Source organism: Phalacrocorax carbo, chromosome 4 (assembly GCF_963921805.1).
Source record: "Phalacrocorax carbo chromosome 4, bPhaCar2.1, whole genome shotgun sequence".
Lineage (NCBI taxonomy): Eukaryota > Metazoa > Chordata > Aves > Suliformes > Phalacrocoracidae > Phalacrocorax > Phalacrocorax carbo.
Window position 1 is genome coordinate 63,809,493 of NC_087516.1, and position 13,398 is coordinate 63,822,890.

General features: G+C 46.6%; 1 protein-coding gene across 5 annotated transcripts in view; it reads right to left on the reverse strand.

Moving 5' to 3' along the window:
• Window positions 1–3,063: 3,063 nt before the first annotated feature.
• MAML3 (mastermind like transcriptional coactivator 3) overlaps window positions 3,064–13,398 on the reverse strand; it is a 249,759-nt gene continuing 239,424 nt past the window's right edge. For 4 of the 5 annotated variants that reach the window (XM_064450204.1, XM_064450203.1, XM_064450208.1 and 1 more), the window contains 3 exons: window positions 12,825–13,064; window positions 10,568–10,655; window positions 3,064–7,201 (listed from right to left, as the gene is read on the reverse strand). In XM_064450204.1, the coding sequence (XP_064306274.1) occupies window positions 6,210–7,201; window positions 10,568–10,655; window positions 12,825–13,064 (1,320 nt within the window). In that variant the 3' untranslated portion in view covers window positions 3,064–6,209. The remainder of the gene's footprint in view (window positions 7,202–10,567; window positions 10,656–12,824; window positions 13,065–13,398) is intronic. The other variant, XM_064450205.1, reaches the window with a different exon arrangement.

Here is a 13,398-nt window from a genome sequence, read left to right on the forward strand (position 1 = left end):
CTTACCCAATGTCCTTCAGCTTTGCCAACGCCTCTGTAGTCTTTCTTCACTCCTCTTCGTTTCCCCCAGCAGTGCCATCCATTCTGCACAAATGTAAAAACACCCTTCAATGCAATATGCTGCTGCGAGGTCCCAGTTTTCCAAGGATATCCAATCCCACTGCAGGAAGCTGTTTAAGCATATATGGAAACAGTGCTTTCTTTAGGAAAACATTTAAAGCCGCACTTGACCCTATGTTTCTGTGAAGGCCTTTTCATTTTATAGCACGTTTACAGTTCAACACGCGCTCAGACGCTCTTCTCACAGAAGTGGGGCCCTCCTGTAGGCAGATCCCAGTCCTCACACAAAGCCTCTCGAAGACAGGCTGTACCCACAGCACAGCACTTGTGAGAGGCAGAGCCAGCCCAGACAAAAAGAAGGCACAGATGCTCATCTAACAATTGGGTCTACTGCATTGTCTCCTGCCAAGGCACAGATGGCTGCGGTGTGGGAAGGACTAGACAGACGTCCCAGCATGGCCACAGCTCTGGGAATCATAAAATGACAATGAAAAGCAAGCTGACTAGGAAAACAGTTTTCTGCTAAAAGCAGAGGGAAGGCATGGCTTAGCACCATCAGCTCAAAGTTTGCTGATGGTTAATTTAAACTATGTGGATGAACAGAGAAGCAAGGCCATGCCTGACTATTTTGGTAGCTCCTGATAATTCAAATTATTCAGGCAATGCTGAATATACTCAAGCTAGCTAGAGCTAGCAGGCAGAAATTTTCCTTGTCATGCCTCTGAAGACATGATTTGGCAAAAAATACTGCATGTTCCTGTAAAGAACATGCTTATGGTCTTTCTAAAAGTGTTCCGAGGTTGATAACCTGAGCACAAAAAAATTGATTGTTGGATCAAGTTCACAATAAACTTTCATATGAAAAAGGTGAGCACACTGCATGTGCAAAAGTTAGCTTAGTTAGAACTTAGTGCCTGCAGGTGGCAAAGGCTGAAATGGCATTAGAAACAATAAAATGAAACAAGTGCAGCGGTGCAAGACTTGGGTCCAATAACGGCTGCAGAGCAGAAAATCGTGATGGTGGATAGGCTGGAAGTGACACAGCAGTGGAAAGGGCAACTCCCTGGCACTCGCCTCCAGCAAGAAAGTACAACAGGGCCAGATTTAATAACCACAGAAATCACTGGGAATGCTTCCACTAACTTGCCGTCTATGGGCTAAAATACAGAAAATCCACCTACCCACCTGCCAGTGATGCCTTCAGACAGTCATGGGCAGCAGGAAGTGCTGCCACCAGAAGAAAAACCAAGACAAAGCTCCAAACTATGTAACAGGCTTGAAATACACACTAGAGGAGGCCCAAAGGTCGCTAACCGTGTTCAAGTAGGTCTTTGCCTCTGAAATTACTGCGTTCTAAGCTTACCTGTGGCAGTGGTCTGGCATGTTTATAGGCAGCTTCCCATATCCCATCTACTTCACAGAAAGGAATAAACTGCTGTCGCACAGGGATGATTTCACATGCCAGAAACTGCGCGTGTGAGGCTGCAAAGCATCATCCGGCAGCGGAGTGCTAGGGGATAAACATGAACCTAACACTTTAGGAGCTACACCAGCTAATGGGAGGGCAGAAGTAGGCCTGAAGTTGAGGACGCTACTTGTCTTCTGAGTCACTGCTTTTCCCCCAGTTAGCCAGGACAGAATGCCTATGATCAAAAAGTGTTAGAGACTGACTCGTCTACCATTAAAAACAAAATACACCTAGAGCAGATGGATGCTGTCAGTGTCAGTTTAACTCTAGTGAGAACCACACCATTTCCTGCCTGCTGACCGAGGAGTCAGTATCAGGCTGCATGTTCAGCGTACACTGATGGAAATGTTCATCTGTCAGTCGCAATCAGGAACAAGGACAGGCCCTGCTGCAGCTCCAAAGCCAGTCAGTACCTAGGGCCCTCTTGCTGATGCTCAGCAAGGCCTCTGCCAGCACCTGATGAGGACTAACTCTGGCAAGCTGCTCTGATCTGGGCTAATCAACTACTTTTGCCCCATTATCCACGTTTGGCACGGGAAAGGACTGATGTTAAGGAGAGAAGGGGAAACTCACCTTAAAGGTTGTACATGAGGCCAAGCCACGCTGGCATCCTCAACAGCAAGCTGCGCAAACAGAGGTCCAATGTCTGATCCCCCATGGCTCCCCAGTTGGCTGGGAACATGAAGAAATTGGTGTCGAGCCTTGAAGGCTACATGGCACGTTTATCTTGAACAGGTCATATAAATTCAACAAGTCTACATGCACTTTACAAAAGGCGTCTGACAACACAAGTCTCACACTGTAGTTGTAGTAGGTGATAGGGAACTATGTGTCTAAGCATGCGTCTTCACACTTCCCCAGTTTCCCCATCTCTTCTTTCCAACTTCTGTGTCCAACCCCGCATCTCCCTTCTTCCATCCCACCTCACCTCCCCAGATCTCAGCCTCAGGACTCCTACATCCTGGGCTCTCCATCTTGTGTCCTCCCCTGAAAGCACTTCCCTACTCCCTGCTTTTGTTCCCTACATAGAGTAAACGCAAAAGTTTGGAGCTGCCACCTCTAATTATAGACCAGCTCCCCTGTAGCAACTGCGTGAGCGCAGACCTCACCTTGGAGCACAGGCAGTTTTGATAGCTCTCCTTGCTCCGAGAAAGGGGCACCACGACCCCAGAGCAAGGTGGACACCCGACAAAGCGCTCCCTGCCTGGCAGCTCGTCACGGCAGTCTGCAGCTCCGCTGCCGCAGGCGGAGCTGCTCGGGTGTGCCCGGTGGGGCTAACCAGGGCGCAGGGGGTTCACTGGCTGCTGAACGAGCCTGGGGCAAGAGGGGATGCCTGGTACCGGCGGCACCTTGCCTGCGATGCCCCTACTCCAGCTGGGCGAGGGCAGCTCTGCAGGGTGCAGAGAGGCAGGTGTGCAGAAACCCTGGGGCCGAAACCAGGCCTGCCTGAAGCCAGCTTCCCTTGTCCCCCTGGAAGATCACGCACCAAGGCACAGGAGTGCGGCAGGAGATGATCCTATAAACCAGCCTGGTATATGACTCAGATAACCATCTTTTATTTTGGTTTTTTGTTTTGTTTTGTTTTGTTTTTTTCTTTAAAAGTGGTATGTTAACATCAGGTCTTCTACATTTTCAGAGCTCTGTACAGGTCTTAAAAGGAAATAAGCAATGCTTAATGTACAAAGTAAAAACAGAAAACTAGAAAAATCTGAATAAAATGGAGCAAGTTGCTGTCAGGGATACAGTACAAATTAGTAAATAGACGTCATCTGAAGTGCAATACCACTGCAGTAAGGATGAATTAAGGAATGAAATAAAAATACTCTATTTTAAACAAACAGTATATATATATATATTTTTATATGTATATATTTTACAGATAGTAGACCCAGTGATATCTGTAGAATTGTAAAAACATATTTACAAATAACTTTTTTTTTTTTAACATTACATATACATCAGCACCATAGTAAGAAAGAAAAAAAACCAACCCCAAATCTATTAAAATCTACCTCTCTAGTACTTGGTCCCAGTTCAGAGTATTTGGAGGAAGCTTTACAAAGACAACAGAGACTCAGTCTTCACCACCATTTAGTCACCAAAGCCTGTATCTCCCTCACGCACACAGATCTGCACTTGGCCACCGCGCGGTGGTTGGGTGTTTCTAAACCCTCATTTCCCAGCTCTGTGTTGGCAGGCGACCCCGGTCACTCACACCCGGGAAAGGGGTGCTGTGCCGTCCCCAGCACCGTCCCCCGCGCAGAGGGCTCACTGCCTCCTCATCCGGGTGTGCCTCTGTCGTATGGGGCAGGCCAGGTACGTGCCACAGCAGCTCGTCACTCCCTCACCCACACACTCACGCAGACACACACATACACACAATGCCCTCGTCCCTTCAGGGTACCATTTCTCTCATTGTTTGCCTATCCCTTCCGTTCAGGCTAGTCTGACCAAGAGCCGCTGACCCACAAGATGGACTGAAAACTTTGGCTGGTGCTCCCTTCCACTGAATTAGGGCCCAACCCGTCTCCTGCTGAAGCAGCAGACAGGCAAACTCCTACCGTCTTCAGTAGGAACTGGAACGGGTCTTTGTGCTGTAGTTTAAAAAGGGGTTAGCTCAAAGAGATGAAACTAAAACATTTTTAAAAAATTTAGCAGTCAGGGCAAGCTGGATTGATAGCTCACCTTGACCAGCTAGTCTATGTTAAAAATGCAGCTTGTCCTGCCTACATTATAGCATTTAAAACTGATACTTCCCCCCACCTAGGTAAGCCCTGCAATGGAACTGTAGTGGGGCACTGAGGTGGTTCCAGGCCTATTTTGCTCCCACTCCTTAATGTGATGTATATCTGTGCTCCACAGGGAAAGGCAGGACTTAATGCAAGGTGCCAACCCCCTCAGCTCCTGTGGATTTCAGCAGCTGAGCACCTCGTGTTGCCGGGCCCGAGGAGAGCAGCACACAAGGAGGTAATCGGTAGCTGGATGGTTGGTCCTGGTCGTTGTACACGAGAGACGCTTTGGCTACAGAGCACATCTTACGGCTCACAAAGGCCAGCATTAGGCCAGAGGTTCCCAAACCTTTTGGCCTGTGGATCACGTTAACAATTTTTATGCACCACTATATACCCTGATAAGCAGCTCTCAGCTGAAAACGCTAAAAAGTTGATAGGTTTTGGAGGACAGCTTACCTCAGCCTCAGACTGCAGCTTGGGAACTGCTGCTTTAGGTGTTCAGAATGGCTGGCAGCTCAGTATTGTGCAAGATATATCACAACATCATCACAGTGCGGCTCAGGGCTGGTCCACACAGAAGAGAGAGTGATATGTTGCTGTTACCTAAAAGCTTATTTGGGCAGACCCCATGTTTGTAATAACTACATCGATTATTTTACCCATTCATGAATTATCTTTAAAGTAGTCCTTCATTGGCTCCTGTTCTTCAAATACTACAGCAAATTTTATTCCAGCAAACCAGAGACATTAGACCAAACATCTGTTTAAAACTGAAGATCAGGTTGCATATAACATCACATCAAGAGCCCAGATGCTCCAGGGTAATACTATCTGCCAATCCTGCACTTTTCAAGAGGAGAGGAGAAACTCATTCTGCATGCCAAACCCTCCCTGTACATTTTCTCATGCCTGTTTTCTCCTCCCCTGCCTGCCCCTTTGTGACAGTTGTTATTCACCTGAAAAAAAAGTGCAGCCAGCTCACTTTGCTTGACACTGAGGGATGGGAGGGGAAGGAAGTGAACTGAAAACATACCAGGGAGGAAGGAGAGAGAAGGACCCACGTAGGGCCTATGCTGATGTGTCTTGGTACCTCGTACCCCTTCAATACCGTTCCTAGCTGCTGTTCTGCACCCCCAGGCAGCAGATACATGCCAAAGTGCTCTGACAGGGAAGCGCTACTGCAAGTCCCAAGGGGACTAAATCACTCATTAAATTAACTCACCCACCTAAGCCATCTCCAGCAGCAGCCCCATAATCAAACTGTCCTCACCACACTGCCAAATTTATCATCTCCTACGCTTTTACTGGATTTTTATCACTCTGCAGTGAAAAGAGTGACCTCCCTGTGACTGTTTAGGTTTATCACGTGTGTGCTGCGTGTTCCCTTGTGACAGCCCAGAGCTGGCCCTGCAGGCCTGGCAATGGCTCACTAAGACCTGCTTACCCCGGGTTTAAGCCCGTTTCTGACGAGGGCCTGTGCAATCGCCCACAGACGTTTTTAGGCTTTGCTCCCGGCTGTTCTAATCTGCTCCCCTGAAAGTTGCAGTGTTTACAGTTACTTGAGGTGGGAGATACCGGGACCACCCCATACCACTGTGCAATGAAGCCTCATTTCAGTGGGGAAGACCAAATTTTCCCAACCAGAGGCATCACCTGGCTCTTCCAGTTTCCCCATCCTGCCCCACCCACACAGACAGCGGGTGCTGCCACGCAATGGAGGTTGCTTGGTGGAAGTCTTGGGATGCCGGTGGTTTCATCATCCCTGAATCTTCCAAAGCTGACTACAGATCAGCTCAGTTTGCACGATCAAAAACAAAAGAAAACAAAATAACTCCAAACCAAACCAATTCAAACAAAAAACCAACAATCCAAGGATGGGGAGGACATCCAGCTCTCTCTTTTCTTTTTTCAAATGTAACAACCAAAGCTCCAGACTATACAAAGCCCATTTCACTGGGGGTTTCCAAACAACTCATCAAGTTCTTGTATCCACTCATCCCCTGGTCCGCTCTTAATGATGGAGTCCACAAGGTCTGCGCCCTCTGCTAAACTGGAGAATGACCCCCCCGCTCCTTCATTACTGTAGTTATAAGATATGTCCTGAGTGGGATTCCTCTCGTAGGCCTGGCCTTGGCTGCTCTGAGCAAAGTTACCACCTGGCATTTGCTGCGTCGGAGGCTGACTAAAGCCAGGCATTGTGGGGACCCCTTGGCTTATTGCAGGCATTACCATGGGCCTGGCCTGGCTGGCTCCTTGTTGCCCAGGTAGTGGTTGCAGCAACTGTCTCCCCATCGCTGGGTTCAGGGCTCTTACTGTTCCACTCGTGTCCACAACTGTCTGATTAAGCCCCTGTGGGAAATGTTGCTTGGACAGCCGTGGCTGCCCAGACTGCATTGGGTACGTTGTGCCATTATTGAAGGGCCCCATTTCGCTGCTAGTCCTTCCAGGTATACCTTGTAAGCCTCGCTGCTGCCAGCTTTGTGTTCCTTGAGGGACAGTCCCCATCAGGTTTTGAAGCCGTGGTGCTTGTGGCCTGGGTAAGACCTGGCCCACAGGTCCTTTCATCTGCTGCTGATGCTGGGGAAGAGCAGAGTTTACCAGCATGTTCTGACCAAAACTGCCGACCATTCCCACCGTTTGTCCAGAGGCAGGCTGCCTCGTCCCCTGGCCTGCGTTATGTGCCATGTTCATGCCACTTTGGTTTGGGTGCTGCAACATTTGGCTCATCCCTGTGCTCATACTGTACATTCCTGGCTGGCTGGAAGAGGCGTTGCTGTAAGGAGCCATGCCCATGTCTGACTGGCCTGCGGTCGTGGGCAGTGTGCTCGGGTTCTGGGAGGCACCCATCGCCATCATGCCTGCGTTCTGGGCCATCATGCGGGATGTCCTCATGCTCTGGAGTGCTGCTTGGTTTCTAGCAGATGCTATATCCTGGGGAGAACCTACAGCAAAAAGGGAGGAAGGTAAGAAAAAACCCACAACCCTGTAATCCTAATTAACATGTCTTTGCATAAGAAAGAATCTGTAGGAGCCTTCTGCAATCACAGTTGGATTTCAGATTGCTGTGTTTTCTGAGGGAATAAATTACTGTTTCACATGAAGGTTAGCAGAGAGCTAGGAGGTTATCCGTCCTTGGGATACCTGCTTGCTGCCTAAGGTTAGTTGCATTTCAGAGACTATGTGTCCCCCACCTCACTCTGGCTGCAGCCTCTGTCCTGACCTGCCAGGTCCCCTCTCCTTGAAGGTGAGAGTCAACACAGCTCAAGTGCTACCCTAAACAGGAACTGCTGAGCGTGTTATGTGTTTGACTTGTGAAGTGGGACACTGTTCGGCAGAGAATACTGAACAGCCTGAACAGATGAGCAGCCTAATTTCCCTTAAGGCCTAAAATGAGCCTGGCAAGGTTAAAAGGCCAATGATTTACTCACTAAGTAATTCTCAACCGTGACAGTTTTGGAACGTGTACCCAAAGGGATTCATGGCTTCAGATTCTTGAAGAATCGAGGCGACACGATTGCATGTGTGATGCATGATTCCAGCCACTGTTGCCTCCCTGATCCCTCAGGTACCTAACTAGACAGCCACAGGAGCTGCAGGGCTAAAACAGGCCTGCTTTTCTCCTACTTTGCTAGGACCAGAGATTAGATTTTTAAGAAGTGACCTGGGAGTCAAAGCCCCGTTTCAAAAGTAAATGTAAGTCTTTCTTTTTGTGTGTATTTTTTTCCCCAAGACCAGTGACAATGTGCACCCTCCTCCGTGAAAAAAATTAGTCCCTACGACTTCAAAGTTGCATATGCACTGTGATTCAGTTGCACTTATCTTCTTCAGATAAGCCTAATTCAGCTTCTGGCAAGCAAATGAAAAAGCTTCCACTGGTCTTCAATGGCAGCAAAGCAGCTGAACTTCAGCTTACCATTTGACGCTCTCTCTTAAATATCTCCATTGTCTTTCAGAAGTAAGCCTTGAAAATGGAAATGTCAGGCTCAGAAGGCCAATCAATTTTTTAATAGCTCAGGAGGCATAAATGAATGGATTTTCTATATGACTGTTACTGATTAAGTCTATGGAAAGAAGAAAAATTGTTTTTTGTGGACATTTAAAGCAGGGAGAGTGTATTAGTTAATCGATATTATAAGAACACTTTACTCCACCTTAGGCCAGCAATGGGAAACCAGAAAATCCTAACCTTGTTAAATTCCACGCCGTGGCAGATAACTGAACCATGCTTGTGTCTTCCTTTCAGGGGTGGGGGAAGCTATCGATTTCTGGGAAGTCAATATGCTTCTGTATTTACTATCTTTATTTAAAAACAATTACTGGAGCTCTGATTATGCCATGGGTTCATTGTGGGTTTGAGTCACTACCACACCGAACTAAAGACAACACTCAGCAGGTGAAGCTCTGAGAGTATGAGGCACACAATTACTGCTGGCCCAAACATTATTAAATGCAAGATGTAAATGTAAAATGGTTGCTTTAAGAGTCATGAACTGTACAACAAAATCTGAATGTTCTTAAATCAGCCCCTAGCTGTTGTCCCTCAGCGGCAGACAACATACCTGAGCATCCGTGGAGAACAGAGAATACGGGGCCCTGTTATTTATGTTGGCTTGGTTTCCATGAGAAATGGGAATGAATAAAGGAAGTGTCATTTCTATAGTTTTGCGCATAACGCAGAGGATGGCTACATCGCCTTTTTGCTGCAGCAGGATAAGCTTCTGGAAGGATGGTTTTAGCTCCAGCATACAGATAAATGAACCATTTTGTAGCATGAAGAGAGACCACCTGGGTCTCACTTGAACAGGGCAAATGCAGTGGCAGCTTTTACTTTACCCATGCTATCAAACCATTTTCTCCATGATTGGGATTGGCACTGGGGTCCCCTTGATCTTTCTTAATTTAGGTCACCTCCTCCTTCCATGATTAGAAGCAGTCTCTTTTTGTACAATGAGTCCAGCAAGTGCTTAAGATGTAGATAATGTTAAAAACTTACTTAATGCATCTTTAGCTATTTTTTATTTGAAAACGGGAGTTGAAAACCTCCAAAGGAGACACTACCAGCAAGTGGTTCACATACTATTGTTAACTACCGCGCTTGGCATAAGAGACAGGAGATCAGGCAAGGAGTAGTTAAAAGAGAGATGCAACAGATTTTAAGGTTTTGGGCCACCTTCTGGTCTCATTTGCACATAACCTACTGCACTGGATTACGTTCTTGTGACTAAATAGGAAAAATGGTGAAATATTTATATTTAAATTAACTCATTTATGAAAATTAATTCCCTGCTCTGTCAGATTAGCCTAAACTCTCTTCTCCATTTCTTTTAAATAATACATATGAAGGCAAGGCTTCAAAGAAGCATTAATGCAGAAAGATTTTACATGTGCATCTCAATGTATGGCAATGCACGCACATATATTTTGATTTTGCAAATGAATTACTAGGGGGAAAAAATAATTTCATCCAGAATTTATGCTGCCAAAGATAAAAATGAGAAGGCAATTAGAAGGAGCCACCCTGATATACACCAGCAGAATATCTGGCTGCCTGTTCGCTTCCTGAGTATGAGAACTGCTATATGCTTGCCACTCTTGTTTTCTGTTGCACTTGCACGACACTATCATGAACATACAGCGCAAGTGCACGTCCGTTTTGTGTCTATTTAGAATCCATGGTTAGTGAAGACATTCAGCTGATGCTTTGCACCTAAAAAGCTCAGAATTAACTTCTTTTCCTAAGCGAAAATGATTGTACTTATATTCTTCCGTTATCTGCCCGCACACCAACATAATATTTGCTTTTTTTTTGAGATCATTAAAAAACACCTCAGTTTACATCTCAGATATTTCACTGTGTCCCACATCTGACATTTATCAGTCACTTCTCCAGATAAGGACAACCTCTCTGAAATTCTCTGCTCATCAAATTAGATCAAGTGGGGAGTGAAGAGGGGTAAAACCAAGATACAGTGAGAGATATTAGCTGAAAAAAAAAAAAGCATAGTGAGACGGGAGGCAAACAAGATAAATCCAAAGAATCCAGAAGTTAAAGAGGCAAAACAAATGTCAGATAAAAAAATGCAGCTTTCACTGAGGGGAACAGAAAGGAAATTAGAAACTTAACTAAATACAAAAACCTGGGCATTCCCCTTTGGTAAAACATGCGGTATGTGCAAGTGTGCAACAGCCCATCCTCCTCTTCTGGCACACTGCTTAAACCCTGGTTTTCACCGAACACATGAGCTTTCACGTGCCCATCTCAGGGGCATACATTGACTCCAATATAGGAAAAAGAATTTGACTTTTACCTTGGAACTGATTGACCTGTTGCACCGGATACGGGCTTCGCTGTTGCTGCAGATGCTGCCGAGGCAAATGTGACTGCTGCTGCAACTGCTGAAAACGAATGAGGGAAAGAAAGCAGAAGAGAAAAAGGTGATTCATTAATTAGTGAGCTGAGGAAGGGGCCGGTGGCAAAAGTACTGCAGCAGAACTGCAGCGTCTCTTATCTAGCAAGCTGTTCTGGGGAGACACGCAGAGTCGTTTGAAGAGTCCTCCTGAGAGCACTTGGGCTACTCAGCACACAGACTCCTTTGGGTTCAAAAAGGAGTAAGCACTGAGGCCAACATAATTTCTCCTTACATACAACCACTTCATCTCGACCTCTACAGTGCGAACTTAGCCATCTTCAGGCTGAAAGGAGAGGGAGGGATATGAAATAACTTTGCTCACCTACATCTAAGGGCAACTGTAGCCACATGCACTTTCCTTCCCCCAGCCCTGCCAAGGTCTAGAGGTTTGTGTTCCTGGTACAAGACTTTCCTCCACCTCTGTACTCAAAACACTCAGCTGCAAGGAGGACTGCATCCTGACCTGGGCACTGCGGTGTGGGACCATTCCTGACCCAAAACAGAAACGACTACTAAGGCACATTTCCTCTTGTCCTTCAGTGAATGGTATTTGGGGAGCAGGTGATTGCAAAATGCCTCTCTCCCTTGATCCAGCCCACACTGCTCCTCTGTGGTTATTTTCTATGAATACTCATGCATCTAAACCAGAATCAAGGGCTGATTATAAAAACAGAGAGCATGTTTACCAGAGCTTTCAAAGCCTAGGGTATACTCGACTAAGCACTTACTAAAAGGACACGTCTTGGTGCTTCATCTGCAGCTGTACAAACACTGTGTCCAAAAACAAGGATGTGTAACAAAGGTAAGAGAATGGCAAAGACCGGAAGGAAGCAAGTACTAATCCCTGTGTTCATAAACACGTGTTACAAACTATCAAAAAGATGACGAGAACCTTGTTAGGCACAAAACACCCACAAGCTAGGAGCCTGAGGACTGAGACTTCCTCACTTTTCAGCTATGCCAGTGCACCTGACAGCCTCAGCCTTGTGGTTTTTCAACACTTTCAGGCTTGCCTTCAGCAGCCAAGTCAGTGACTGGCTCTTGGGTTTATGCACTTGAGTTGGCCTAATCCATGATGGGGGAACATTACTGCATCCTTGCTCCTCTGCACTTGTTCACCCCTGAACCAGTTCACACGTCTTTATCCTGAATATTTCCAGGAGCATCCTTCCTGTTCATTGGGGGTGAATTTTTCTGTTTCTCAGGAGGACCATGAGAAGAGGGGAAGGCTATCGGTATTTCTGTGGTTATACAACATGCACAACTTCTAATGCAAATTAAAGGAGACCCCGGGTTTGAAACTGTATTTCCCCAGCAAAAGAAGTGAAGCCAAGCTTAAAGCAACTACTGACCTATCAGAACGTTATCTAGGTAACATTAGGGGACTGAGTACGAGCTTGTAGGAACTGAACGGTATGAATTTCCACTGACTTTCTCCGGGGTTGCTATTAAACTAAAGCTGAGTTGAATATGGATAGGACATCATCATTCAGACCAGGTAATTTAAAATCCATATTGCAAAGCCCAAGAGCCCCAGAAGCCAGGTGATGCGCTCCAACGCAGCAGTTCCACGCTGCCACCGCAAGAGGAGGTTTTACTGTTCTCCCACTTCAGCCTCTGGTTCCCCGCCTTGATGCTGCCTCTCCCTTGTGCTAACATAATTGCTCATACTGGTACGTGATCAACCAGATTAAGGAAATTATCTGGGTAAATACTAACTTTTTCCTTTGCTAGGTTACTATTAAGCGACGTCAGTTCTTTGTCTCAGATCACTGCACAGCTGTACGTAGCTTTTGCCAGGGTAAGACCATAGTCAGAGGTAGGGGAGAGCACCAGCAACTGTAACGGTAGCAGAGTCTGCTTCTGCCAGCGCAAACGCACCACGAGATACCAAGTTAAGAGCTAACTTCTCCAGTGTCCAAAATCCCATGTGACTCTCAAGCCTACCGCTGGGAATGTGGGTAACATTTGCCAAGCTAACGGTAAGACTGAGGCAGGTGCCTCTTTTTTAATAACCATTGCTGAAATATCGTGATAGGAGCCACAGAGAGAGAGTTACCAAATGTAGAAGGAAAAGCTGGTATTGCACTGTCTCTAGTGCTCATGCTCTCACACCAGCATGCTCTGCAGTGCCTGAAACAAACCAATACTGTACCTGCTCCGCTAGGATCTGCTGCTGCTGCCTTTGCTCTCTTAGAAACTGTTGTTTCTGCTGCTCTATCACATGGAGCTGGGCTCTCTGCTCGATCAGCATCTGCTTCATGATGGCCGCTTGAGGTTGGTTTCCTAGGAAGGGACCCCCAGAGCTTGTGCCTGTGACCACGCTGCTGGAGCCTGGTGGGACAGAAGGCTGCATCGGCCCTGTGGTCCGAGACAATCCCACTTGATGCTGATCCTGTGCAAAGAAAGAGAGGAGACCTCATCACTCAGGGCGCTCCATGGACAAGGGAAGTTGTGGCTCATTACCAAGAAGCATTGAGCCTGAGGGTAAAGAAAGCACGAGTCCTTGGAAAGATGCTCGTGGTTTGTGACTGAGCCATGGGCCGTTCCCCACAAGGAGCAGGTGGCAGGTTCCTCTTCTCTCCTGGAGTTCAAAGTCCCCTTGAATAAAGCAAGGGCACTTCATCAGTTTATTATGAATTAATTGTAAAGTTGTGGACTAGGTTTATTTTCATTCAGGATATGTAACTTCAGAGTAATGTTTTTTTCCCAAACTTTTCCTCCCCCAT